The sequence below is a fragment of the Lipomyces japonicus genome (assembly GCF_038497905.1).
Source record: "Lipomyces japonicus strain CBS 7319 unplaced genomic scaffold V1514scaffold_49, whole genome shotgun sequence".
Classification (NCBI taxonomy): domain Eukaryota; kingdom Fungi; phylum Ascomycota; class Lipomycetes; order Lipomycetales; family Lipomycetaceae; genus Lipomyces; species Lipomyces japonicus.
Genome location: NW_027117861.1, coordinates 1 through 26,300, shown reverse-complemented (window position 1 = coordinate 26,300; position 26,300 = coordinate 1). Strand labels below are relative to the sequence as shown.

The window sequence follows — 26,300 nt, the reverse complement described above, 5'->3', positions numbered from 1 at the left end:
GGAACCCTACTCTGACTCTATGCTTTTTTTTTTTTTTTGCCTTGTTTTTTACCAATACAAAGCATATTACAAACTTTATTCTGTTGGGGAGGGGCCAGAGTGTGGAGTAAGCATGATAAGGTTTCCACGTGTTGGAGGCGGCGGCCAATTGCGAGCGCCCGATTGTCGGAAGCCGCGGCATTCGCGACAACTTTTGCACCGTTTCTCCGCACTTTTGCTCGAAGCGGCACGTATGTTTTGGTTTTGGTGCGGGGGTGTTTGCCACCTACCTGGAGGACAGTATTGGCACGGACGACTGCCTATCCGCTTTTATAAATTGTGAAAAATGTTGCGTCATGCATGCTACCAAGAACCACGGCCGAGTGTTCCGTGTTTGCACTGTGCACTGGTTGCTCTTGTACCATGAATGAACATTTGATATGCGTGCTTGCCCGGCAATGACTTCTTTGTATGGACTTGAGATTGGCGTCTCTAGAATCGCTTTATGATACACTTTTTGCACCCACCCTCTGCATTCTTTTTTTTTTGGAGGCACGCTCTTGCGCGCATGCTTGCGTCTAGGTGCTTGAAGGAAACTCAGATGGTCTACTATTTTGGTCAGATCCAATGTTTAACGATCGCTGGTTGGCCTTGCGTATAAACTCCGGTTGAACAAACCTAGGTGATCAGATGATCAGGATTTGCAAGTACTTATGATCTGTAGATTAGTGATCAGCGAAATATGTATACCGAATTTTAAATGTCTGATGTCTGTTTCAACCCTGCTTGTTTTGCAACTTGGTTAGCCGCCTTTCAGGAATTTTAGGAGTAGACACGATATTCGTATTTTTACAGTCAAGTAATAAAACTTTACGAACAAGCATACAAACAAAGAAATCGCCCAAAGTCTATATAACCCTACAACTCTACAAAACAGCTCAAAATGACTAAAACGGAAATTAGATGCATCTCTAGCCTCTTGGCAGGTCCCTTGCATTCTCCGCACGCCCGTCCTATGTCGCTTCCATAACCCGTCCCCCACTCCCTTTGCCGTTAAAATCTGGCTGGCTTGCTCGCCCCGCCAGCAAGGGGTCCCGAATCCCGCAACCGGGTTCTTTTAGCTCTCCGGCGCTTTGAGATGACCTCATTGGCCTTTTGAAGTACCTCGTAACTTGTGGCTATTTGCTACTGCAGCCTTGACCAATCGGTCAACCGACTTTCAAACTGGTGTCGGGGAGCTTCCTTGGTCAAGCCACCCGATCTTTAATAAGAGACGATTGTAAAAGAGACTGTTGCGTCCGTATAACTTCACTTCCAGCTTTGAAATTACCGCATCCGCGTTAAAAGAGACTATGCCAGCCAGCCAGCCCCTCGATAGTCGCCCTCGACGTTTTGTTGTGTAAAAGCCTTTTTAAAGGCGGCCTTGAAATGCAGGGAAAAAAAAAAGTCGTCCTTGGTCATATGCGTGATATTGGCTTGGATGGGAACGAGATCTCGTTACCGCAGGCCCTTTTCAATAGACTAAAAATATAGACGTCGAGAGGCTGAGTTATATGTGAGGAATCGGCTGGCAGACAGGGAATTTGTTAAATTGAAAAGTGAGACGGCTTTCATGGCTAGCGAGTACCAGCATCCTCCAACGACCCTATCGACGAGCACTTGTAAGCTAATTGAAGTGTTTAGGCCACTCGAGATCCGTAATATTATCAGTCCAGTTGTTGCCGTCACCCATTCAGAATTGCCGGGCCAAATAATCTTGTCTTTAACTTGCCAATGCGCTCCAAGAAAATAATAATCATCCTTCCCAGGATTTGATCCATCATAAAGCTCATTTCGTCAAATTAATAGAAATCACTGTCAACGATGCCATAACTTGCGCGCATATTGACAACTAGCCGAAATTACGCATTCAACACGTCAGGATCTTCTTATAGGGCCCTTTGGTAGTCATAGGCGCGAGGAAAAAGCGTGGGAAAACCTGGTTGTGTACCGCGTTTAGCGATCACAAGATTGGCCATATCTTGCAGGTCACACCTCTGTGGCAAACCCCCCCGGGAATGCAGTTGCATATATTTAACAAATGATCCTCTTCGGCCTTGGTTAGAGTCGGATTACCGTTGGTTGTATTGGGACCGGCGGAGTCGTCCGGTCATTTTGTGCTGAAGCGTTGTTCGCGGGATGCTAAACTGTTTTGCAAGATGTCGAATACTCAAATTCGCTATTGTTTTCTTCGCTTCAATTGCAAGAATAATTTGGATTTTGAGAGTGACACTACTCATTGTTGATGTGTGTGAGGAAACACGTCTTACAAGTTGGGTAGGTGGTGGTGGGAAAAGGCGGTGATTTACGTTAGTGAAAAGAGTTGACTAGGGAATTTTATGCCCATGGTTGTTTATATGCATATCATGAACGTCATTGGTTATTTCAGACATATAATAATAATACTCATAATCCTCATTAATTGGCAAATTATTCATTGATTATTGTATTAACTATTCCTAGTATTGGTGGATTATTTTGTTTATTTGCTACAATGTACTAACCTAAATGATGCCAGGGGGGTTGCTTAATGGAGTTAATGATTTTAGTACTTGAGTTTTATATTTTTTGTTGAGTAGTCATTATTATTTTGCAGAAGTTGGTTTCATGAGCAAAGGTGATCAGGTACAAGTCGAATGAACTTGTACCTCTCTCCTTCGTTATTTTTGAGGTTTGAATTTTTTTTTCTTCAAATATGCATGAGCTTTGTATTAATAATTTACACAAGCGCTTCTTTAATCAGCGTCCTCCTCATCGTCTTCATCCGGCTTGGCTAAGCCAAACTTTTTGAGAAGCACATCAATCTCCTTTGGCTTCCAGATATGAGTGTACACGTTTCCATCCTTATCCTTACCCACGGTTGCAAACTCAACTTTCTCGCTGGTCAACGTAGTTGCATCCATAGTCTTGCTAAGAACCTTAATTGCAAGTTCGCAGGCTTCAGCCAAAGTGCAGTCCTCCTTATAATCTTGCTTAAGTAACGTTTGTGCGGTGGCATTATTGGCTCCCGCAGACGTCGCCCTCCATCCGCCATAGTTTCCAGACGGATTAGATTGGTAAAGCTGGAAATCATACCGCGAGTCATAACCTGCATATATAAACGAAACACCAAACGGGCGAAGACCACCATGCTGAGTGTAACCCTGCTTTAAATCACATAAACGCCGAACAAGTTGCTCGCAAGGAATCTCTTCGTTATATTGCTGAAGGTAATCCTGAGCATATACTCTAGCGTAGTTGACCAAAATTGAAGCATCGGACGTTAAACCAGCAACTGCAGCAACCATGTTTCTACATAGTTGATTATTGTTAATTTTCTTTACCTTTTTTTTTTTTTTTTTTTTTCGATGTTCTTACTTGTTTATAGCGTAGATTTTCTCTGCTGAAGTATCCTGCTCCAACAGTTTCGACGTCACTTTTCTCTCAGCAGCAAGAACAATTCCATCCTTTGCCAAAACTCCAATTGAGGTGCCCGCATGTGAAATAGCCTCTAATGCATATTCGACCTGTAACCCCGAAAATGTTAGACCTGGATCTAGCAAAAACCTACTACGTAAATGAGTGATGACACACCTGATATAACCGGCCCTCCGGCGAAAATATTGTAGTGCGACTGTCGTATCTTCTGCTCATTGCGTATATATAACTCTATATAATAAATCAACTACTTCAAAAAGCTAATATCAATTCAGCCGATGATACAAATCGGTGACAGATTTGTTGAATAGTGTTCAAAGGAAGAGATATGTGTGGTAGCCGCGCGTGTGGAAGGAAGTTCTTAGGATGGTTTGACAGACAACGCAGTCACGTGATGTAATTATAATTATTATTTATGTGCGTAATTTGGTTCGCTTTCATTTTGTACTGCACTTAATCTTGCATCTATTTAAGGCTTCTAATGAAAATAACGATTACTCGTTGGAATGCCATAAGTACATGGCAATGGGATCATCCTCAGGATGAGGTGTGTGGTATTTGCAGGGTTGCTTACGACGGCACATGCCCGACCTGCAAGTATCCAGGAGATGATTGTCCATTAAGTGAGTATTAAATTTAATATATTATTATACACATGTAGTATTATGCTAATACACTACGATTTTTTGCAGTTCTTGGAGAATGCAAGCATGCATTTCACATGCATTGCCTTTTGAAATGGCTATCAACCGAATCATCGAAGGGACTGTGCCCAATGTGCAGGCGCAAATTCAACACTGCTACGTAGTTTATTTTGAAATGTAGGAGTGGTTTTATGAGTCCCTCTCTTTTTTTTAAGCATGCATGCAGTTAGGACTTGGCACTATTTATTCATAACGGCGCTCGGATTTGAAATATTGTTTTACACCTTACATATATAATTACGATGGCTAGTGCTAGGCACCATATACGATGAAGGGAAACTATAATAAATCAATACGGCCTTCTTATATTTATAGCCTATAGCTATACAACTGTTACAAAAGTCAATTTTTGAACATTGTAACTGTATTGGGCCAGTATGGTTTCTATGCATTTCATTTTCGTGTTTGTGTGATGTTGATTGTGAATAATATGTGGGATGTGTGTGCGATGGAAGTTTAGTAAATAATCAATGATTATTAAGAAGATAAGACAATAAAATATTTTACAGGTAACAGATAACGGATAAACCTTTGTAGAGTCGGGGTGCGGTTATTGGACGATTCTCGTGCTTGAAATCATTTGCGAGTGCCGTTGTATAATAACACAAATTATTGTAGCTTTTTTTTTTTGGCATATTGGACTTCAACAAGGAATCGCACTGGTGATGTAAGGTAGCATTGTCACAAACGGGTTTACAAAGTTCGGCCAGGGCATAATTGCAGGTAGCAAGCAGTAATAGAAGAACAGGTTTTAATCCCTACTTTCAAACGATGATTTGCCTCTAATATTTTTAATATATATATATTTCATTCCAAGCCATTAATATTTATTACATTAAACACCAAAACTATTAAACCCACTTAAGCTCGCCAATATTGAGCAAAATTATGCAATCGATCTATAACCATCGGAAAAAATGCACTGACACTGTCATTTATCAAGGTTTGGAAATGCACAATTGCTTCTTCTTCACTCATTTCCAAACAAAATTTTTCCTTCACTTTTAATACCGCTTTCTCTGGCTCAATTTTAATGTCTGGAATATTGGCGTCAACCATTAGTGCAAACAAGTTCAAAATAAGATTTGCAGACTTGCGCAAGGTCATATATGCTGTAAAACAATAATTTCTAAATTTCTGGAAATTATCTGATTGTTCGCCACCCATGCCTTCAACTATTTGAATTGGAAGTTTCATTAACGGCGCAAATGGTTTGGGATCTCTCCCCAAAATGTATCCAAAATCAGCATGAAAAAAATGCCCGTCCGGGCAAAGAAGAAGATTATCAAGATGCCGATCACCTACACCAAGGAGGTAAGTGATGACACAGTAACCAGCACAACTTTTGATAAATGTGTCCATTGCATCTGCCTTAACGCCAAGAGCAGCGCGTGGGTCTGGATTATTTTCCTTGAGAAACGGCAAAATGCCATGATAATCATTTAATACTGCAGCCAAGGATACGCTTGGAACAAATTGCATGACACCATCAATATGCCCGGTAGCTAAAATGCGATAAGGCGTAAGTTTTAGGTCAAGGTTTTCCTTGCGAAGAAGTTTATCCATCAGATTCACAATTTGAATGACAAGTTGATCTTGTCGCAAATCATCTCCGTGCTTGAACACGATTGGATAAATTCCACCGTTTTCGGTTTTGAAGTTAATGCGAAGAGGAAGTAAGCTACTTTTAAAAACGCTTGATTCCTCCGGTATTACGCCCACGACCTTAATTGTTGCGTCTAATGGCAGTGGCAATGGATCGAATGTGAGCAATCCATGTTTTGGATCTGACAAAAATTTGCGCAAATTGTCTATCTTTTTCGGTCTTGACTCTTTAGAAAACCTTATTTGCCTGGTGAGGTTGTTAAACGTATTAATAAAATGTGTTTGTCGTCTGAGCATTCCAACCCTTGTGGGGCCATTAGGCATGGTAGACAATGTGATAACAAAATCATGCAGTATGGAACCGTATAACTTTCTCGCGGGGCCATCTTCTGCCTCGACTGACACATACCAATAAAAGTAACTGCCTAAAATCTCACTTTTAGCAGCTCTCCCTTCTAAAAACCTTGCCAAACTTGATTTCTTGCCGGCGGTAGTTTTATCGTAGTCAAATTTTAAAGCTTGAACTAACTGAAGAAGGTATAACTGTAACTCTTCATCATCTGCTTTGCGTAACCTATCAACTGCGTAAGACCTTACTGTAGAGTTCTTGAATGTAGGACCCAACAGTTCCAAAGCATCGTCTACATCGATTTCTATCCATTTTGATAATAATTCAATAGCTTGTTTAGCTTCTCGAGAATCCTCCCATGATATGGACTTGACAAATTTTGTAAGCGCACGTTTATCTCTAGTGAGGTAATACCTAAACTTCCAAATCATATTCTTATCCTCCGAAGAAAGCTCCTGAGCTGGCGGGTAATTTAAGATTGTATTGAGTTCGTCACGAGCGCGAGGATTTGGTTTAAGTTCCTTATCAAGCATGTTTCGATGAGATCGCAGTAACTTCCTATGCTTGGTTTCTTCAACGTTTTCACGACTTGCATCTGGATCGTAGACGGCAACAACCGGATATTCTTCAACCTGATTCTTCTTGATACCTTCCAATGAATCGGTACTAATATAGTGGTAATCTGAAAACAACACTGGGAAATCAAATTTAGGAAGCTCAACAATTATTGAATGCTCCCCGGTTGCTCTCTCGTTCCGAGTCTGTAAAATTTCCAATTTCCGAAAAGCTAGATTATCGTACCAGCTTAATTTTGATGATTCGCTGTAATCATGGCGTTTTATTCTCATTTCAAGAGAATCCTTCTCGTCCGTAACCGATGCTAGAGTGGATGAATCATTCATACCATCAGATTCTCTGTCAAGAAATACATTAAGATTATGACGTCCCCTTTTTAAGGTGCTTCATTTGTGAAAAAAAAAGGTAAAAGTTAGTATCAGGGCGCTCACGAGCCGATGAAATAAAACGGCTTACAAGTCCTTATCGTCAAACAGTTTGACCGTCGTACCACCAAAGGGGATCATTTTTCTAGAACCAGCAATATCCCACACAGTGATCGCTAATTGTGAAGAGAGAGGAAGCTGAGCGTATGTTATAGGTAGCTGAAGCCATTCGTTCCATCTTCGGCCAGATTTGGAATTTTTTTGTGTCGTACGAACTGGGCTCGTTAATGGTTTGCAATCTGCGAACAATTGCACTGTAACAATTAAATCTGAAATTGGACTATTTAAAAAACTTCAATTAGACAAGTCTTTCCCACATGTAATTAATACGTAACAATACCTCGTATTTGAGCCTACATGGCGTAGCTCTGGATTTTCGAGTGCTCTTGTAAATGAAATTGGCGGCTTTGTGCCTTCAAGATGGCCGCTAACATAAAATTAATCAACACAATCGCAAACAGTAATAATAAATGTAGTAGATACATTTTGACCTGCAAAGGAATGTGGATATCCTTTGAGAGACAGAATGTGAAAGTCTTATCCTCCATTTGCTTTAATGTACAGCTAATAATGTTAATTCACAATGTCAGACGTTAAAGCCAAACTTAAATCAAGTCTTTTATGATATAGTAGCCCATTGATTTACAGTTGAAAATTCTGTATATGGAAATTGTACAACAAAATGATACGAAAACGACTAGGGGTAATATGTACTTTTATCGCTGGCATCGATCTTCCATTGTTAAAGTGAATTAAATCATCAGTTAGTCATCATACAGCACAATGTTTGAGCGCCACATTTGGTGTGGCGCCAATGACGCGGGACGGCGGCTTGCGGAACGACCGGGTTCACACGCTGACGCCTACGAACTTCAACGACACGCTTTTAATAATTCCGCTAACCACAAATAATCTGTGACGGATTACGGGTAGTTTGATGCCTGCTAGTTTACTGCTTTAAGTGAAAAAAAAAATCAAAAAAAAAAATCAAATGTCAATACGAGGTGTTAAGAAAGCTGTGGTCCGCGCCCCACACGTCTTGGTAGGCAATAAGTCGCCAGAAAACCTGACTGTAATTGAGTGGACAAAGGCAATTGATGAGGCTGAGACAGGGATAGATAATGTAAGTGAGTTTATGAAACTACATGATTTGCAAATTGTTAACAAGGTTTAATAGATTGTTAAGCATGCAAAGTCGTTCCGAGACGCATGGTTAGCCATTGTCTCATCACAAGTTACAATAGCTACCAACTTTTACGAGATTTATCAGCCGATTCCTGAGACAGATCCTTGCAAGTCTGTTCGAGAAACGCCTCAAATTACACTGGCTGCTGCTGAGCAGTACAAGGATGTCCAAATAGAGGTTAAAAATGCCATCGATCCGTTTCTAGACCAAATCGACCTGTCCGTTGTTCAAAAATGTAACATTATGAAGGTGAGAATATTTTTTTTGACATCAGAAATATGCTTAATTGACTGTTTGAAAACAGGGATACATTGAGTCAGTAAAAAAAGCTTTGAAGAAGAGAGAGCATAAAAAGGTCTGTGTGACTTGGTGATAATTGAAAAAAAGATTAGTGACTGACTAATTTTTTTTCTTTATTTTTTTTTCCACTTTATTTTAAATAGATCGATTATGATCGCTTTACAAATTCTCTTGAAAAATTACAACGGAAGGCAAATCCATCTGAGAAGGATCAACTTCATATTGAAAAGACAAAAAAGGAATTGGAGAAATTTACAACCGAATATAGGGTGCACGATGAGAATATCCAGAGGCTACTGCCTAAGATATTAGTTCAATTGGCTGAGTTTATTGCCCCTCTTGCAACGATATTATACACGATTGAACTTAATATTCTTCAAATTGCTATGGATTTTCTGTATCCGTATGCTCAGAAACAGGGCCTAATAACATCACAGGGTTCAATTGAAGTGGAGTGGAGCGCGCAATTTTTACCTGTTCAACACCAGGTAGAGCAGGGTTTTAACGTAGTGAAAAATGGCAAGGCAGTGAAGAAACCAATGCAGTTACCGGAGACAGTGCCGATTGATCAGAAGATTAAGAGGGTGTTTACTATAAAGAAACAGAAAAGACCTCCAGGAACTTCTAAGGACGGAGTGTATCGTACATTTGCAGATCTTGGGTCTAAGACGAATAGTCCTAATGGTGGATCTGCTACTGGATCTACAGCAGCTTCGGATACCACATCGGAGGTTGGGTCCGAGAACGGATTTTCTGCACCCCAATCACCCGATATAGGATCTTTCACGATAGCGAAGAACCCCAAGATGATAAATCGGTCATTTTCATATTCTGGTGTTTCTACATACTCGGACGGCCTTCCAAAGTACAGAGCGGTTTCGGATAGCAACAGTCTTCCAATCGCGGGCGAGAAGGTGCGCTCAATTTCGGTAAAGAATGATATACCGGAGGAAGGTGTTGACGAGACTGGCCAGTATGAGGTCATGACGGCGATGTATACGTTTGTAGGCACGCAGCCTAGTGATCTATCATTCAATGTGGGAGAGAAGATCAAGGTGTATCGCAAAAACGAGGACGATTGGTGGGAAGGCGAGACGCTGGATGGAAAACGGGGAGAGTTCCCGGGTAATTATATGAGGTGACTAATGCATTACGTGTTTAAGTGGAATTTGCGGGCCTGTGCGCCGAATGTCCCCCGAGGGAAGTGTAAAAATTACTCTTAAATTGATTAAAGTGATCTGCCAAAATATTATATAAAACAAGTACCCCACAGAGCTGAAAACTTCCTGTTGAACAAGATATCACCATCATGAGCACCACTTCTTCATCTCGTTCGTCTTCGCCTTCCGTTGACTCTTTCCACTCCGATCTTTCAGCATCCTCGTCCACGTTGTTTAAGATGGCTCCCCAGTCTGCCCTGCAAAAATTAGAGTCATCTCAGTTCACAGATTTAAAAACAAACGTACTACAGAGCACTTTAGATGCTTCGTCAACAAAATTAGAAGATGAAAGCAAGCCTTTTGTTCTTTTTGCCCCAGGTATGATGTTTTTATTCATTACTCTTAATGGTGAAAATTATCACAGTGGATGATTAACTAGTTAATTTAGGACAAAAGTCAAAGGCTCAGAAGCTTGAACCATTTATATCATTTAGTTCGAATTCTATTCTTAAGGGTCCTTCCTCTTCGTACGGCGGTTCACGCCACTGAAATCGTTGAAGCTCCTTCATAAACGGTTAATGTTTTAATAAATTAATTGTTTTTAAGGAAAATTACTGTCATTTATGATTGGATTAAACTTTGTATATTTGGAGAAAAATGGTTTTTACAAAAGTTTGAAAATTCTTGGAACTTGTGTGGCGTTTTCTTGTTCGTTTCACCAAAAGTGTATTTTATGTTTTGTATAATCTTTTTGTAACAAATGAAATGTTTGATTTCTTAATATCTACTCTTATTTAGTACTATAACACCGTCACACCGGTTACTGATTAATAGTTATCATATATTATTATCCATCACAAGGAGCCGGGGTCGGTCGGGGTGATCGATCATTTCGTGAATACAGCGTGAAATTTTGTTTCGGTGTCATTAGTCATTCATAAGACGTATAACCCGTACCCGCAGAGTTTTCGTTTACCAACTATATATTGGACGATTAAACGTTTTCCCGCAACGCTTCATTGTAATTTGCCAAAACTTCAAACTAATAATTTTTAAAAACTTGTAATAAATTATCTAATATATATGTAAATACATTAATAGAAACTTAGAAACAAGCATGACATGCCTTGTATATACATATTGACATATACGCTGTAATCCGATGCAAAGATGAGGGCGTAATGTTAAAAACCATAATCACGTGATTTAAATATGGATATAAACAAACAACAAAAAGGATCCGCGCTTTTTTACAAGTTCATCATTTACTAAGTTGCAGCCATCCAACCCTCTTTGGCCAAAATTACTGCAAATATACGTATGAATTTTTTAAAAAGAGTATTGGGATCTTCTCCGAAGCAGGATCTTATTAGTATCCCGAGCGGAAGGTTGTATTTGTCTAGATCCCATAGTTCGGTTAAAGGTTATTCTGAATGCATGTAAGTTAATTGGCCTCACAATCACATTTTGTACTAACTATCGTTGTGTAGATTTAAAGATGCTGTTGCAGTAATTCGGCGTACGACAACTGAATTTCACTATCAGTTGGTTATTCAACGTGCATACGAAGAAGGCGAAGAGCAGTTAGAAGATGAGGATGATGATGAAAATATTGACGAATATGGTTTTTTGATTGATCAAGCACTACACTTCAGAACTGCGATTTCCAAAGAAAATTTTACTTTTTTTGTATGGCGAGATTTATCTGGTGATCCTGACGATTCATTCGAATTTGTTTGTGATGAATCTACAGACCAGGCCATTATTAGAGAATTTTATCAGGTTGCGATTCAGTGCCAGTATGAGCGTAAATACTCAAAGTCTTTTAAACTAGCTACAGAGGAGGACTTGACTGAATTTGTTTATACGTATGTTAAGATAAGGCATGACAGATACTGTCCGTTTTCATTTGCTTACAATTTTTTAGTGAACCTGTTCAGTCACCGCCTTCGCCAGAATCGACCTCCTTACCTTCTCATTCATCAGTTCCAGCAACTCCCGAAAAAAAATCGAAAGTATCATTAATCCCACCTAGCACTCCCGGTGTGCCGTCACACACATTACCAGAAAAGTATACTGTTAAGAGTATTCTGGGATCAGACTCTGCAGAGCTACACTTATTTGACTCACTTAATGGCACATTCTTATTACAAGATGAATTGGTTAAAGCTACAGTCAAAGATCTTGGTTGTTGGGAATACTGGCTTGATATCACTGGCCCGTCAAAGACATGGCTAGGCTTCATTGTCGCACCCGAGATCAATCCAGTTTTCAACTACGAACATCTCAGTTTTATTTTTAATTATTACTCAGATGATGGATCTGCTTCATCTTGGCTTCTACGCTTTGAGAATGCGGATCTTTTGGAACACTTCCAAGAAACCTTAATGAGAGCGTTGTGGGAATCGTTAAATCAGACCAGTTGGGGCAAAGCCAAAGACGATGATCGGGATTATGTCCTTTCTGCGTTTAATGATTTGACTATAGAAGACGCTATTGAAGAGGAAGAAGAAGAAGAAGAAGAAGAAGAAGAAGAAGAAGATGCAGAAATAATCGAACGAGGTAATGCTGAAGAGTCCTATGACGAAGATGAAGATTACGATGATGAACTTGGCAACAAGCAGTTCAGTAACGGGGAAGGCAAGAACAATCAACTTGCTGTTGGCTACAAGCATGACCGGTCATTTGTCGTTCGAGGCAACAAAATTGGCGTTTTCAAGCACACTCCGTCAAACCAATTGGAATTCTCTACTACAATTGAAAATTTAAAAACTCCTGATGGCAAACTTTTTTCACCGGCCAAGGTTATGCTTCATGCGGAAGATTCCACCATGATTCTTCAAAATCCTAACAACAAGAATAGTTTGTACAATATGGACTTGGAATATGGTAAAATTGTGGATGAATGGAAGATTAATGATGACATACCGATCACTTCGTTCACTCCATCCAAGAAGTTTTCTCAGATGACATCCGAGCCGACGTTTGTTGGTATATCAGATAACAGTTTATTTCGTGTTGATCCTAGGTTATCTGGTAACAAAATGGTAAATGCAGAACATCAGAGCTATGCTACGAAAAGCGCATTTTCAGCCGTTGCTACCACAGATCTTGGCCATCTTGCTGTTGCTTCTTCCAAGGGTGATATCCGATTGTACGATAGACTTGGTATTCGGGCAAAGACTCAGCTACCTGCGTTGGGTGAAGCCATCATCGGGTTAGATGTGTCAGCTGACGGGCATTGGATCTTGGCTACTTGCAAGACTTATCTTCTCTTGATTGATGCCACGATTAAGGAAGGCAAGTATGCGGGTCAGCTAGGATTTCAACGTGCGTTTGGCAAGGATAACAAGCCTCGGCCGCGCTGCTTGCAGTTAAGCCCTGAACATGTGGCGCAGATGCAGTCTGAAACAAAGGCGCCGTTAGCTTTCACGCAAGGCCATTTCAATGCTGGAATTGATTCCAAGGAGACTACTATTGTTTCGTCATCAGGACCATATGTGATTACATGGAATCTTAAGCAGATTTTGAAAGGTGACAAGATTTCTTACACGATCAAACGATATGGCGACAAAATCACGGCAGATAATTTCAAGTTTGGAAGTGACAATAACGTCATTATTGCTTTGCCTGATGATGTCGGAATGGTTAGTAAGAAGAGTTTTAAAAAGCCTACAAGGGAGTCAATTGCTACACCAGTCAAGATATATAGAGGATAGTTTTTTTCAGCTAAAAAATGTAATCCTTAATTGAATCTTGCTTAATATTTTGTTTTTCTAGGAATATATTTTCTTTGTAATGATTTTTAATGTTTAATAATGTTCACTCTCAACTGTAAATGATGACAGGTTCTTTTTTTTTTTCAACTTATTCAATCCATCTATAGAGCTACACTAAAATCTTTAGTACCTGATAAATGCAAAAGACATGGAGTCAGTTCATGATTGTTCGATTGCATACAGTTAATTCTGATTATATATGAGCTTACAGACAGTTTTTTTTAAAAAAAAAACCTGTATTATATAAACTAAGTCCTTTTTTTAGAGCTAAAAATAGTTTCCAATCAACATTTCTCTCCATTTTTTTAATAACCCTGATAGTTTAAAAATTAGCGCGGCAACCAAACTTTGAGTATTCCTGTCAACTATAGACGCCCAAGTAATTTGTAAAAAATCATGAAGCTCCATCAAATGCTTAGACAAACGATTTAATAGCAATTCGGACTCATTTACATCAATAATGACCATAAGTGCAGTGAAATAGGCCTCCATAACTTCAGAAGAGGTATTAGACTGTACTGTCGCTAATAATTCATAAAATGCCACTGACATATCCAAAATATTCGTAGCTGCAGGGAAACTGCTGCGGAGAATAACAGTTAAACATTTAATATACTGCGAGATCAAAATACTTGAAAATGGGTTTCTCGTAGTAAGGCGATAAAAACTTGGCCATCCAGCCACCAACGGGAAAAAAAGGGAATCACCAGCAACTTTAATCAAATTATTAGCCGTCACGGTCTTTGAAACCTTTTCGCGTTCTAGTTGTAATTTTCTTGAAATTCGAATGATTCCAGGATTATTAGAAATCTCACTGACTGCTTTTGGAGCTGTGTCTGAAATCATGCTTCGTTGTAAATCGTGTATAACATTATTAACCTTTAACGTTCCACGATCTCGATCAAACACAGATAAATTAGAAGTCGCAATGAATCTTTCATGAGCTGCCGATGGTAAAGTTTTTGAAGAAAATTCATTTTCCTTTATGAAATCAAATTCACCACTTCGGTCACCAGACAGATATAATGCGCCGAGTGCTATTGATGACAAAATCATTAATCTTTCTTGTAAAGAGTAATCACCAAATGCCACCTGTTCCACAAGCTTTGGTCCAGCAACTTTAGGGGAACCTATAACTAAAGCTATCATGTTATGAAGCTTCAAGTTTTGGAAATCTTCAGTTTTGTAATTATCTTTTAACCCGCATATGAGCATTGTAAGTTCCACTGCGTTGCTCTCCAGCTCTTTACCGAACATCGATTTTCGAAAAATTAATGAAGGACCGTGCACTAATGCCGCCTTTTGCATGCTATAACTTTTGCTTTCATCATTCGTTGCGAAATATTTTACCAAATCCACAAGATATACTGGAGCTCCAATCCTTTTCCGAATTAACGTTGGGTCATCATCAGAGTCTTCAGATTCGTCTGACGTTAGAGCATAAGGAATAAATTCATCTTCGTCGCTATCGCTGCCCTCAGATTCATCATCACCATCAACCTTAAAAATTTTCAATATTGAAGGCTTGGAGTTTGAAAGCTCATGCATCGGCGTTGCAGTAACTTCAGCTGCAATTGAACTTGAAAGATTCTCCCATAAATCTTTTAAAGAGCTAACCCTATCATTTAATTCACTGAATTTAGAATAAGACTTATATATTTCTGTGAAGCCATCAACATCATTAAAACTTAGCGATGATGAAGAATATCGTTCATTTATTGCCTGAGCAAAACTCATGCCCATGAATCTCAAAGTCGAAGAACTGGCTTGTAGTCTGTTCGAAATTGACTGCAAATAATCGGCTGATTCTAAAAACTCAGTTACGGTTGTATAGTCTAAGTAAGGCAGTAAAAGAAACAGAACCTCAGTTTGGACTTTAAGAAAACAATTAACAATAAATACAATGACCAAGAATCCAAAAATTGACACACCTTTTTGTTTTGTTACTGATACATTATTTACGGTAATTGCGTCACCCCATATTTTAAAAGTAAAGTCAAACGCGTTCATCTGTTTATCTTGAGAAATTTCAGTGAAGTCAGTACAACATATTAGATTATTAAATCTCTGCATACCTTGTTCAACAATCCACACAATTAATGAACGACGTAATGAGGTATTAGATGTTTCTGAGAGCAAGGCGTTCAACATCAGGCTGTATTGAGATGATTCGACCAATTCTTTCATCAGAAACGCAGAACCTGAAACTCTTTTATGCACAACACTGCCAGAATCCAACAGTGGATTCAAAAACTGAATCGATATGTAGCGGAGAAAGACAGTAATAATCTTAGCTTTCCAAGTAAAATGATCAGTATATTGACGAACGATTTGACCTTTAAAATTGAACAATGACTTAGGAGTAATTAAATGGGTAAATATTAAATCTGATAGACATCAGTGACAACCAAATAACCAAATGTAAAAATAACATACGAGAGTGCTCGAGACTAAGTACTTGCTCACAAAATTTCATCAACCATGGACGTTTTTTTGCAACCAAGGAGAGGCAAATTTCACGACTCAAAAATAAGATATACTTTTGTGGATCAGTTATCCACATCCAGCTTCCACTTTTATCCCCAAGCCTAACATAGGATTCAGAAAGTGTTGATAATAGTTTTCCAGATGCAAATAATGCACAAACTTCCTTTTCGTAGCCGAAAAAATTTTCTACTGGTTTATAAACTCTCTCAACAACCCCCTCCGTTAATAGTGTCGATAAAAATGTTATCAATATCCTAAGCTTAAGTTTCCCTGGCTCACTAGAGGGATAATCTGCCAGATGTGAATTTTCTTGACTAATGACTTGGACGAGTATGCTTAAGGATGAGAGTGATGTGAAGCCACTTTTTAATAAGCGTGCACTATCTTTATCTTGTGAAAGGGAATAATAAAATTCAGGAAGCACATTTATAACACTTAATATTAACTTTATATTTTTTTGATTGGGAATTTTTGTCTCTCTGTCCATTTTCTGCAATGCTAATAATACATCAGCTATTGCTGGATTTGATCCTAAAGTAAATTCACTCATATTTCATATACAACTTTAAAACAGTATTTTAAAAAGCCGAGACTTTTTAATTTTATAAATGTCTTAAATCTGTAATTTGAGTGACTGAGTGTTAACACGCTACAGCGAGTCAAAATGTCACATTAACTGAAGTTTTAACGGTTCTGTTACTTCTGACTTAGACAAAAGTATTGTGAATTGTAAACCATTCTCTAATGTCGTAACTTTATTCAAAAAAAATTCTTCGAGATCTATGCTGTTATAATCAACTCGACGATTTGTTGCAGTCTAGTTATAAATCAAAAGAAACATGTGCGCATATAAACTTACAAGGAGAGTTTCACACAGTTTGTGGTGAGAATTAATTACGTCAGCTATGGTTTGATAATTTAACGCGTCAGTTTTTATTACCTTGTATATAGTCTTCAGATAATAGCTCGCAGGCTAAGAAATTTGATATATATTTAAATATAAATGTTGGAACGAACTTATTACGCTTATTCTCTTCCTCAAAAGCTTTTAAAATCTTTGACAGAATCACAACTTGGCCCATATGAGTCAAGCGAACAAATCGACACACCATCACTCACACCGTCCAGTGATCCGATTGTTAATGAATCACGAGGAAAGAGTTGCGGGTCCTGTAGCTATGTTGCAAGTAATTTAGCAGATCAAGTGACTCATTATAAATCGGACTGGCACAAGTTCAACATAAAGAGGAAAGTTAGAGGCCAGGCGGGTGTAGATATCACAGAGTTTGAGAAGATATTGGAAGGTAACTTTTCTAGGAGCATGTCAAATTATTTTCTAACATATTTAGAGCTGGAAGAGTCTATATCCGGATCAGGAAGTAGTGATTCAGAGGACGATAATACGATCGATAGAGTATCAGATTTAATAGCCAGAAGCACATTAGAATCAATACAAGAAGATGAAGAAAAGCGAATGTTTGCAAAATCTCCATACAAGCTGTTTACGTTTAATAACCTCGCAGAAGATAAGTTACTGGGAATATACTCGGCACTGTTCCCTGTCAATAACGATAAACCAGCGCTAGATTTATTAAGCCAAATGCAAACAGAAGCGACATCAAGCGTGACTGCAATATTTATGATTGGTGGTGGTCATTTTGCAGGCTCGATAGTTTCACACGTTTTAGATTCGAGCAGCAAATCAAACCCGGTTGTTCAAATGGAACACAAAACGTTTCATCGATACACTACCCGGCGCAAGCAAGGTGGATCACAATCTGCGAACGATAATGCACACGGAAAAGCACATTCTGCTGGTTCGAACCTTCGTCGGTATAATGAACAGGCATTGGAAAAGGATGTTAGAGAATTATTGCTTTCATGGAAGCAATATATCGATAAGGCGGATAACATTTTTATTAGGGCAAATGGCAGGCAAAATCGGTCAATACTTATCGGTTATGAAGGGGCTGTTATCCAATCTAGAGATTCGCGAGTAAAAACCATTCCTTTTTCAACCGGGCGAGCAACGGGCAATGAAGTAAAACGGGTATGGCTGGAATTGACTCGGGTGAAGGTAATTGACAGAGACTCATTATTTTTGAGTATTCCGAAGCCGAAGTCGCTAAAACCTACCGAAAAAAAAATTGAAAAGGTGAATCCAGTCGTGGTAGAACCAACGACTGAAGAATTGCATTCGGCGAAAATATCAAATTTGATCAAGAAATCTGATACTGTTGCATTATCTGCGTATCTCTCCAGTAACAAATTTTCAAATTTTCGACTTCAGCCGTCTGATAAATATTATCATACGCCAACTCCGTTACATCTGGCTGCTTCACAGTCGCGGTGGAGGATTGTGAGCGCATTGTTGCTATATGGTGAGGATCCTACAATTGAAAACAACCAGGGGCGGACAGCTTGGGAGCTTTCCGGAGATCGAGCAACGCGAGATGCATTTAGAATTGCAAGGCATAAATTGAAAGAATCAAAATGGGATTGGTCAAAGGCTAAAGTGGGATGCCCGCTGTCACAAGAGCATGTCGAACAAAGGGAAACTATGATGAAGCAGGAAGCAAAATTGCAAAGAGAGAAGGAGTTGAAGAGTTTAAATGTTCAACAAAGTGCCATGGCTGCTGCAAAAACTAAAAAATTATCTAGTACTGTTGTCGTAGGAGGCAATGACAAACTAAATGGACTTAGCGCCGAAGCTCGCTTAAAGGTTGAAAGAGAACGACGCGCAAGAGCGGCAGAAGCAAGGTTTGGGAAAAGGTAAATTCTTACAATAAAGAAAATGAAAAAGAAATAAAAATGAAGAAAGTTGTTAAATACAACAAAAACAAAAAGAGTAAATACAGAGGTAATCCGTTCAGCACTAATTCTTTAAGAAAAAACCTTAACTATCGGTTTTGCAGAGTCATGTAAGAGCGATGACACTCATTCTATGCTTGCTCTTTGTTAAATTATGAGCGCTGGCTTAGCCATAAGGTAATATTACCTTTTAATTCTGTGCCACCAGATGCACGAAATAAATAATACGTTAGCATGTTGCCATACGTCCATGAATGCGCACCAAGTCCAACATGCATGTTGTCATTATAGATATCCTGAAACCCAGCCATCATGCGACCCCATCCTAAGCCCTTCAACTTCCTCCGAATGCGCAACAAAACGAGACATTCTATCAAGATTCTACAAAGGCAAATCAGTTTCGTCTGATTCTTCGTGCTGATTCGATGTGCTATACATCAATGGTGTGCCGGGAAAAATGTTTTTTAAGAAATGAACAAACGTTATACTGCGTTTTATAAAAAATCGTAGTGCAGACCAAAAGAGTTGACGACACTCGAAGCCACCACCTTCCTCGGTATCCAATTCAACTTTATACTTTTTATTGTACGCAAAAAGATCCCATAAGCTAGCTAGATTGATATATGATCAAGTCAGGAGAGACATCGTCCATGCCAACAACTTCAGGAAGTGTCTGTTTGTACATTTCTTCGTACCTGATCTCCCAAGGAACATGTGTCATTTCTCTTATCCACCACCATTCTGGTCTTACCGTAAACATGGACGCAAAATGCCAGTGGTAGATCGTCAAGTTTAGGGATGAGACGATGCACCAGGCGGTGGTATGCTTACCTCCAGAACCAAAGATGCCTCCTAAACCAATTGCTTGACAAAAGTAGACTGCCATGTACCGGTCAACTGAATCGGATAATATAAGAACTCGCTTATTACCGATCCACTCAACCTGACTATTTATCCATTCGGCGTGGTCGTAAGTTGTTGAACGATTTGTGTAATAAACATGTTGACGGAGCAGATCCATCCAATTAACACGAGATTTGGCCAGAAATCGTCCGGAATTGGATTTGAATCAAATACAAGCTTCTCAGCATCCGTAGAAAACTGTGCTTCTGGGACTTCGGTGTTTAGCAAATCATCGTAGAAGGGGACATATCTGGCTTTGTATAACAAAGTCTTGTTTTCGTGAATATAAAGATATCCGAGCCGTCTATAAGGGTCGTCACAATGATCCAGCAGCTTTTGGCCTGAAAAGGAGTCTGTGACGAGCCTGGACAGAGGAATGACTTAAAACATGTCAGAGAACGAGTTTGCCGGCAAAACAATGAATATTGTAACCACGGCGAGATGGAGAAAAATGGCACTCCCCATTAAAAATGCGTAAATTCTCCGCATGATGCATAACACAAACCGCCTGTTCTGCTATAAAGGTTCCAATAACCGACAACTAAAACACCCACTATAACTCTCTGAATAAATAAATATATAAATATAATATGTACAAGAAGAGTAGAGCGCCAAGAAACAAAATTTCAATACATAATGTAAAATGAAAGAATGCATTGCACCGTTCGCATTCATTTAGCAAATTTGGAGAACAAATGGCTGCACGTAAGCTTAATCACAGTGCAACCCCGTGCTGCGTAACTCAAATCACAATTGTGAGTGACCATGAATATACTCGTTTAAAAATGGGTATAGTGGTAACAGGCCATGGTATTTTAATCTTTCCGATAAACAAAAATGAAAGAATTAATCGTAATAAAAAACGAATTTAAACAGTTATATCGTTTTCTTTTCTTTTACTTAAGTTGATGGACCAGAGCCGAGATAAGTATCAGAATATAATACAGCAGAATTCGTCGGTCTAAAAGTCAATTCCAGAATCAGCTTAGTTATTGATTTCGGTGTCGGTGTCAGATCCTGGCAGTGCAGTGCAATATGATGTAGATTTGCAACGATGTGAAGGTTTGAAAATTTGAAGAAAACTGACGAGCGTGTGGCGCAGCTTTCAACGCGCAGTAGTGATAGAACCCTTCTCTTTAAATGCAACAAACTGTTTGTATAATAAAAAATTATGGCGATCATTAGTCGGGAGTAGCACACTATGTAAATAAAAAATATGAACAGTTAGTTATTCAGTCAGTTTGTGGCGGAACATATATTAACCGCTTCCGGGTAATTTTTTTGTATAAAATACCTCACATCGGGAGATTAAATATTAGGGGCACTTCTGTCAATTATTTATTTTATATTTAAATTTAAATAATCTGGTCACATGCCGAGCAAGTTACATGATCTAAACAATGATATTCAGGCATCCATAGAATTATCAGCAACCAGACTGGCAGAGTCGCCTCGCATATGTGAATTTTGTAAGAGGAAATATGCAAAATATTCATGTCCCAGGTGCGGTCTGCTTTACTGTTCGTTGGACTGCTACAGATCGAAGGATCACCGTGATTGCTCGTCAACTTTTTACCATGAATCTAGAAGGGCCGCCAGTGCAAGTTTTGTGAAAGATAAAGAGAGCGAGTTAACAAATGATGAAAAAAAGAAGCTACTCGAAATTATTCACGAGTATGAAGTGGAAGCCGAACTGAATCCGCTTGGTGAATACACTGTCTTGGATGATGATGATACGCCTCAGGCTGATTTAGATACGAAGCTTGAACATACAAACACCTCTGATGAAGAAAGTGACACGGAAGAAAGACGAAAAGATTTAGAAAGTCGCATGAACGATATCGATATTGAATCTGCTGACTTTTATGATCTTTGGAAAAGACTTACAATTAGAGAACAGGCAGACTTTATTCGATTAACACAAGAGCATGAGAATCAATCAAACGGGGTATTATAAGAGACAAAGATACTATGCGTTGAGGTTGCATGCATGTATGTAATGGTGTCATTAAGTCTGGCACACGACGAATCATATACATCGACAATCTTCTTTATTTTGGAATTTTATTTGTTCATGTTGCTGCATTTTAATTAATACTGATTGGTCTCGCTTTGGTTTTGATCAGTAGAATAAGTTTAAGTATTTGCCTACCAGGATGCAGTTGAGTCAGACATTACTATATTAAGGGGACTATTAGATATTATGTAGTACGTGTTTGTATTCAAGACTGTGAAGGATCCACAGTTTAACGACTTTTATATAACCTTTAAGATTAAATTAAAATCTAAATCACGAACAAGTGATTATAGCAACAATTTTTTGAGAATTTCAGTTAATGCTTGTTGCTGCTCACTGTCCGGTGTGCTGAGCGGCACATGACGACATCATTGTACAGTTATTTTAATAAGCAAGTTTCAGTACAACAGTAAATAAATATACAATCTTTTACTTTACGACAACCGATCTAATAATCTCCGAGAACTCACATATAAAACAATAAAGCTACTTCAGTGTCCTGAATAACATTGTCACGGCAGGACCGTTCACTATCAGCCGATGATGACGATCCTGATGATACTATACCGTCGAAAGTTAAAGAAAGTCAAGGTTTTAGCTTATCCGATACTTTTCCAACGATAATTATCGTCAGCCTTTGGCAATACGAAATTAATATATCAGCGGACCATCTGATCGACTAATTACCAAATTGAAATTAGATAAATAATTATTTTAATTATAGTTAAAAAAAAATAATAATCGTTTAGTATGTAAGAAACTTTATTCATTACTTACTAACTAAAGTACTTAAGGGTATAGTACCACGCGGTGGTCGCGGTGGTGGATAGTGAACAAGGCGGTCTTGTTGGAGAGGAACGCGAGTAGGCACTACCTCGGGAGGCATTACCTCTTTGTTACGATCAGGCAGATCATATCGCTGCTTATTGATCGGTGTCAAGAACACTCTGGGTGGTGTGAGACAAAAAGGGAACATGGTGACACAATGTCGGATGTTCATAGGGTCAAGAACACCATAGCTAGGTGTGAGATCGACTGGAACATGCGGATCAGCGTGGTTTTGATAGGATGTTCGTCCCGAGTAGGGGACTATACATCTAGGATATAGGCTGCTGATAAGCGTGGTACTGATAAGATTTACGATAAGTAGAGTTCGAGGAGAGATCAACGTTTGATAAGGAGATCAACGTTTGGAATCTATCAATGATCTGGGATTATGGGTTGCTTTTTGTATATATAAATAACTGTATATTTCCCCGTTGTAGGAATGTGGAGGAGGAGGAGGACGGTCAACCAATTTCATATAATATTTACCAAGCGGGACATATTACCGAGCGGGACACTAAAACTTTCACTACCCCCGAACAAAAAGCAGAATTACAGCACCACAATGTTTATAATAAAATTAAATATTTTTAAAAAATAGAATTTACAACTAAAATAAACTATTTTGACAAGTGCGTGCAGTGTGTTCGGTACTGCGGCAGATGCTACAATGTGAAACACTCCGTTGGTGCTGTTGACAAGGATCACCAACTTCCCGCAAATCGTGCTCTGGCTGATTATCAACACCACGTTGTTCCAGCAGCGCTTGTACTTCCCCTATAGTAAGGCTCCCTCCTTTCTGGAGTTTAGTCCTTTTAGTCCTCCGACACTTGGTTAGCGCATGGTGGCCTCTCGAAGCACCTTGGTATCAGACCTCAGCATGGCTAATTCGTGCATTTTTGCCATTGTACCCTATGTAAACTGATCAACAGCACTAATAATAGGTGTTGGAGAGCTACTTCCATGGCGCGCAATCCGAGTTTAAAGAAAATCCGACTGCGAACAGGCCTCTGTTGGGTTAGAAGGCGTCTGTGAAAGCCAATGCTGTGTTATGAATTAAGGTTAGGAGAGGGTAACTTGGAGAACAGATTGATAATTATGTAAAAACCTCTAATGTAGTTTCTGTTCAAGCAGATTATTTTGTATCATCGTTACGTTTAGTTTTCGTTTAATTTATCGTTTAATTTTATCGTTTGTTTGTTTAATTACCGTTTTCGTCTCGTTACGTTCGCATCGTAACATGCTCCCACAATTCTCCAAATCCTACTCCATTATTGTGTAGATGCTGTATCCATATTTCTTGACTTTCCTCATGTGAGGTAGCTTCTCCTTCTTTAATTCGCCATGACTTGGAGCCTAGGTGTGTATTAAAAATTAACTTTGCTGTTGCCTTAAGACCCTTGATTGGTCCAAAGCAGGTGTTTGATAGTCGGTGGTTCTGTAAAATTGGTCTCAGTAAATACATTGTTACGTGCTTCTGCAAGCAGAGGGCACTCCAGTAAAATGTGCTGAGGATTCTGTTCACCTTCACCACACCAGCGCATAACTGAAAGCGGTGGTTCTTGTGGAATTCTGCATAGATAACTATTAAAATAACCATGGCCAGTTCTCAGTTGGACTATAATGCTTGTGATCCATCTCTTAGAGTCACGGAAAATTGGCTCTAATATGGAGTGAGGTGAGGTGTTCCTAAGTAAGTCTCTGTTGATTGGAATCTTTGTTTCCAATCATCCATAAGCATTTTGTAGCACTGAGCTTCCAAATACTTGAACGATTTGTATATACTTCTTGTTTGCACACTGGCTGCTTCTTTTGCTAGAGCATCAGCTCTATCATCGCCCACAATGTCTGCATGTGTGTTAGAACAACCGATTATTTGGGCCTTTAAGTAATAATCTTGAGAATATATTAATAAATCAAGCCAAATATAAACACTTCAATATAAACAATCAATATCGACATAAAAACAACTATACCTTGAGAATATTAAATTAAGATCCTTAGTCCTTTCTCGTAGCCGTGATGATGGGTAGTGTTTCATACCTCTGGCTATTCCCCTCTCTTTATAGAATATTCTCAAGTTCTATTTCCGCTCTTGGTAGTCGCAAACGCTATCTCCTATCACCGCCCGCCGACGACGGTTTGCCGACAATCGGACATCCCGACATAATAACCGAAGTTGATGTTATGACACTATCTCCCTTTGGAATATATGTGGGAATCACAGAAGTATTACAGGGAGCATATAGTTGAGAATCATAGTGTTCACAAATATCTTGTGGTTGAATTAACTGTCGAATACTTGCCAATATGTTGGTTAATTGAGTCTCATATTTAAAACCTGGTTTTGATTCTTCATACCATGGATAATGCTTGGAAGAAGGTCCTCTGACAGATTCATCACCTGGGGGCATTGGCTTTCTGAGATTGGTTTGGAGTTTTTGGAGTAACTCCGGATCTGATTGGGGTGAAAAAGTTGAATAAAATCTCCTTTTGGGAAGGCCAGGTGAGTACTTATTTGCTGCATGAAATTGTAAAATTTCATCTTCAGAGCTAATATTTGTTGGCCCATTGGCTTCTGATTCATCTTCAAATTGGTCCAGCACCGTTTGTCCAAATCTCCTTTTCGGAAGGCCAAGTGAGTGCTTATTTGCTGCATGAAACACCAGGGTCGTTTGTCCACCAGGGTTAAGCTGAAAATGTAAAATTTCATGCAGCAAATAAGTACTCACCTGGCCTTCCCAAAAAAAGATTTTATTCAACTTTTTCACCCCAATCAGATCCGGAGTTACTTCAAAAACTCCAAACCAATCTCAGAAAGCCAATATCACTGGGAATGTGACACTATCATCATCGTCCTTACGAAACATGGAAACGGAGGTCCCGAAGACTCCTAAAAGTCAGCCTGTGCTTGTTGAAGAGTAAGAATCACCCAAATCGACGCAAAAAGAGCATGATTAGACTGAGCTCGTAAACGATTTTTGCACCATTCGAACCGCCTCATTTCAAACATCACAGTCATATTTTTTTCTCCAAATTTCGAACTTATTTTGAGGAAAAAATTGAGAGTCAAAGTCTCAAAACACAAAAAACGAAAAAACGTCATCATCATCCATCAACCTCAACACATTCTTAATCAAGCTAAATTGATGAATACTCAGTTATCATATCTATTAAAGTCAGCTCAAATTTTCTGACTTCAATTGTACTCCAATTTACTGAAGTTTCAACAGCCCGATGAACACCCGATCTGCTGCTAGCTCGACACACTTACTGCTCAATAACCAACCACCATCAAATCTCAAAAAAAAAAAAAGAAATACCGAAGATTCCGATATTTAACTAGTTAAATCTCAAATTTCAAATTATTGAAAAGTATTGCTGAAGATATTGCAAATTTGACAGTTCGGAAAACCAAGCAAGGGGTTAAAATTTTTTTAAAAAAATTGGTCGACATCACCCAAACCCTGAAATCACGAACATGGAGAAAAACGAAAATTCTCCAGATCTTTATCACAGACTTGGAACTCAATCAAATGAGTCCGAACCTTCTACAGATGAATTGTCGTTTTTGAGTCTACTCAGAAAAGGCCGGTATAGCCTTGGTATACCTAAAAGAGCATATTACGAAGCATTTGACTAGACCTGGAATCAAGCCAAAGACTCCCAAACATCTTACTGATCCGCCTAGTTCTCCCCCCTGGCTTTGCTGGCAGCAGCACCAATAATGAGGATAGC

General features: G+C 39.0%; 9 protein-coding genes across 9 annotated transcripts; 5 read left to right on the top strand and 4 right to left on the bottom strand.

The window, feature by feature from the left end:
- Window positions 1-2,668: 2,668 nt before the first annotated feature.
- Window positions 2,669-3,793, bottom strand: V1514DRAFT_311091 (nucleophile aminohydrolase). The gene is made up of 3 exons (XM_066925791.1): window positions 3,592-3,793; window positions 3,376-3,524; window positions 2,669-3,309 (listed from the first exon to the last, which is right to left on the bottom strand). Exons 1-3 carry the CDS (start codon window positions 3,649-3,651, stop codon window positions 2,754-2,756), a joined length of 765 nt encoding a protein of 254 aa, XP_066781462.1. The 5' UTR covers window positions 3,652-3,793; the 3' UTR covers window positions 2,669-2,753.
- Window positions 3,794-3,893: 100 nt separating this feature from the next.
- Window positions 3,894-4,655, top strand: V1514DRAFT_364400 (anaphase-promoting complex subunit 11). Its single transcript, XM_066929786.1, has 2 exons — window positions 3,894-4,058; window positions 4,128-4,655. The coding sequence occupies exons 1-2, from the start codon at window positions 3,917-3,919 to the stop codon at window positions 4,241-4,243; spliced, it is 258 nt and encodes an 85-aa protein (XP_066781461.1). The 5' UTR covers window positions 3,894-3,916; the 3' UTR covers window positions 4,244-4,655.
- Window positions 4,656-4,925: 270 nt separating this feature from the next.
- Window positions 4,926-7,795, bottom strand: V1514DRAFT_354149 (kinase-like domain-containing protein). Its single transcript, XM_066929579.1, has 4 exons — window positions 7,578-7,795; window positions 7,435-7,521; window positions 7,126-7,374; window positions 4,926-7,053 (listed from the first exon to the last, which is right to left on the bottom strand). The coding sequence occupies exons 1-4, from the start codon at window positions 7,640-7,642 to the stop codon at window positions 5,001-5,003; spliced, it is 2,454 nt and encodes an 817-aa protein (XP_066781460.1). The 5' UTR covers window positions 7,643-7,795; the 3' UTR covers window positions 4,926-5,000.
- A 178-nt stretch (window positions 7,796-7,973) lies between these two features.
- Window positions 7,974-9,825, top strand: V1514DRAFT_364398 (uncharacterized protein). Its single transcript, XM_066929785.1, has 4 exons — window positions 7,974-8,217; window positions 8,272-8,529; window positions 8,585-8,635; window positions 8,724-9,825. The coding sequence occupies exons 1-4, from the start codon at window positions 8,086-8,088 to the stop codon at window positions 9,720-9,722; spliced, it is 1,440 nt and encodes a 479-aa protein (XP_066781459.1). The 5' UTR covers window positions 7,974-8,085; the 3' UTR covers window positions 9,723-9,825.
- A 1,177-nt stretch (window positions 9,826-11,002) lies between these two features.
- On the top strand, window positions 11,003-13,782 carry V1514DRAFT_311080 (VID27 cytoplasmic protein-domain-containing protein). Its single transcript, XM_066925790.1, has 3 exons — window positions 11,003-11,179; window positions 11,231-11,608; window positions 11,668-13,782. Exons 1-3 carry the CDS (start codon window positions 11,061-11,063, stop codon window positions 13,457-13,459), a joined length of 2,289 nt encoding a protein of 762 aa, XP_066781458.1. The 5' UTR covers window positions 11,003-11,060; the 3' UTR covers window positions 13,460-13,782.
- V1514DRAFT_336394 (telomere length regulation protein-domain-containing protein) lies at window positions 13,484-16,845 on the bottom strand. The gene is made up of 4 exons (XM_066928529.1): window positions 15,956-16,845; window positions 15,595-15,906; window positions 15,451-15,537; window positions 13,484-15,393 (listed from the first exon to the last, which is right to left on the bottom strand). Exons 1-4 carry the CDS (start codon window positions 16,554-16,556, stop codon window positions 13,787-13,789), a joined length of 2,607 nt encoding a protein of 868 aa, XP_066781457.1. The 5' UTR covers window positions 16,557-16,845; the 3' UTR covers window positions 13,484-13,786.
- Window positions 16,846-16,921: 76 nt separating this feature from the next.
- Window positions 16,922-18,904, top strand: V1514DRAFT_166763 (uncharacterized protein). Its single transcript, XM_066924549.1, has 2 exons — window positions 16,922-17,310; window positions 17,356-18,904. Exons 1-2 carry the CDS (start codon window positions 17,010-17,012, stop codon window positions 18,780-18,782), a joined length of 1,728 nt encoding a protein of 575 aa, XP_066781456.1. The 5' UTR covers window positions 16,922-17,009; the 3' UTR covers window positions 18,783-18,904.
- Window positions 18,905-18,969: 65 nt separating this feature from the next.
- V1514DRAFT_348779 (uncharacterized protein) lies at window positions 18,970-19,819 on the bottom strand (the record flags this gene model as incomplete). The annotated part of the gene is made up of 4 exons (XM_066929346.1): window positions 18,970-19,159; window positions 19,203-19,393; window positions 19,461-19,754; window positions 19,802-19,819. The coding sequence occupies 4 exons, from the start codon at window positions 19,817-19,819 to the stop codon at window positions 18,970-18,972; spliced, it is 693 nt and encodes a 230-aa protein (XP_066781455.1).
- Window positions 19,820-21,044: 1,225 nt separating this feature from the next.
- V1514DRAFT_336388 (uncharacterized protein) lies at window positions 21,045-22,159 on the top strand. The gene has a single exon (XM_066928528.1). It carries the CDS (start codon window positions 21,093-21,095, stop codon window positions 21,675-21,677), a length of 585 nt encoding a protein of 194 aa, XP_066781454.1. The 5' UTR covers window positions 21,045-21,092; the 3' UTR covers window positions 21,678-22,159.
- The last annotated feature ends 4,141 nt before the right edge of the window (window positions 22,160-26,300 follow it).

Coding starts and splice junctions, on each gene's coding strand:
- V1514DRAFT_311091 (XM_066925791.1), bottom strand. CDS start 3,651: ATGAGCAGAAGATACGACAGTCGCACTACAATATTTTCGCCGGAGGGC. Junction 3,525..3,591: donor CGGAGGGCCGGTTATATCAG/GTGTGTCATCAC, acceptor TCGGGGTTACAG/GTCGAATATGCATTAGAGGC. Junction 3,310..3,375: donor AAAATCTACGCTATAAACAA/GTAAGAACATCG, acceptor TCAACTATGTAG/AAACATGGTTGCTGCAGTTG.
- V1514DRAFT_364400 (XM_066929786.1), top strand. CDS start 3,917: ATGAAAATAACGATTACTCGTTGGAATGCCATAAGTACATGGCAATGG. Junction 4,059..4,127: donor AGGAGATGATTGTCCATTAA/GTGAGTATTAAA, acceptor GATTTTTTGCAG/TTCTTGGAGAATGCAAGCAT.
- V1514DRAFT_354149 (XM_066929579.1), bottom strand. CDS start 7,642: ATGGAGGATAAGACTTTCACATTCTGTCTCTCAAAGGATATCCACATT. Junction 7,522..7,577: donor ATTCCTTTGCAGGTCAAAAT/GTATCTACTACA, acceptor ATTTTATGTTAG/CGGCCATCTTGAAGGCACAA. Junction 7,054..7,125: donor CTGTTTGACGATAAGGACTT/GTAAGCCGTTTT, acceptor TCACAAATGAAG/CACCTTAAAAAGGGGACGTC.
- V1514DRAFT_364398 (XM_066929785.1), top strand. CDS start 8,086: ATGTCAATACGAGGTGTTAAGAAAGCTGTGGTCCGCGCCCCACACGTC. Junction 8,218..8,271: donor CTGAGACAGGGATAGATAAT/GTAAGTGAGTTT, acceptor AAGGTTTAATAG/ATTGTTAAGCATGCAAAGTC. Junction 8,530..8,584: donor AAAAATGTAACATTATGAAG/GTGAGAATATTT, acceptor GTTTGAAAACAG/GGATACATTGAGTCAGTAAA.
- V1514DRAFT_311080 (XM_066925790.1), top strand. CDS start 11,061: ATGAATTTTTTAAAAAGAGTATTGGGATCTTCTCCGAAGCAGGATCTT. Junction 11,180..11,230: donor AAAGGTTATTCTGAATGCAT/GTAAGTTAATTG, acceptor ATCGTTGTGTAG/ATTTAAAGATGCTGTTGCAG. Junction 11,609..11,667: donor TTGACTGAATTTGTTTATAC/GTATGTTAAGAT, acceptor ACAATTTTTTAG/TGAACCTGTTCAGTCACCGC.
- V1514DRAFT_336394 (XM_066928529.1), bottom strand. CDS start 16,556: ATGAGTGAATTTACTTTAGGATCAAATCCAGCAATAGCTGATGTATTA. Junction 15,538..15,594: donor TGTGTGGATTGTTGAACAAG/GTATGCAGAGAT, acceptor AAATTTCTCAAG/ATAAACAGATGAACGCGTTT. Junction 15,394..15,450: donor ATCAGTAACAAAACAAAAAG/GTGTGTCAATTT, acceptor GTTTTCTTAAAG/TCCAAACTGAGGTTCTGTTT.
- V1514DRAFT_166763 (XM_066924549.1), top strand. CDS start 17,010: ATGTTGGAACGAACTTATTACGCTTATTCTCTTCCTCAAAAGCTTTTA. Junction 17,311..17,355: donor GTTTGAGAAGATATTGGAAG/GTAACTTTTCTA, acceptor TAACATATTTAG/AGCTGGAAGAGTCTATATCC.
- V1514DRAFT_336388 (XM_066928528.1), top strand. CDS start 21,093: ATGCCGAGCAAGTTACATGATCTAAACAATGATATTCAGGCATCCATA.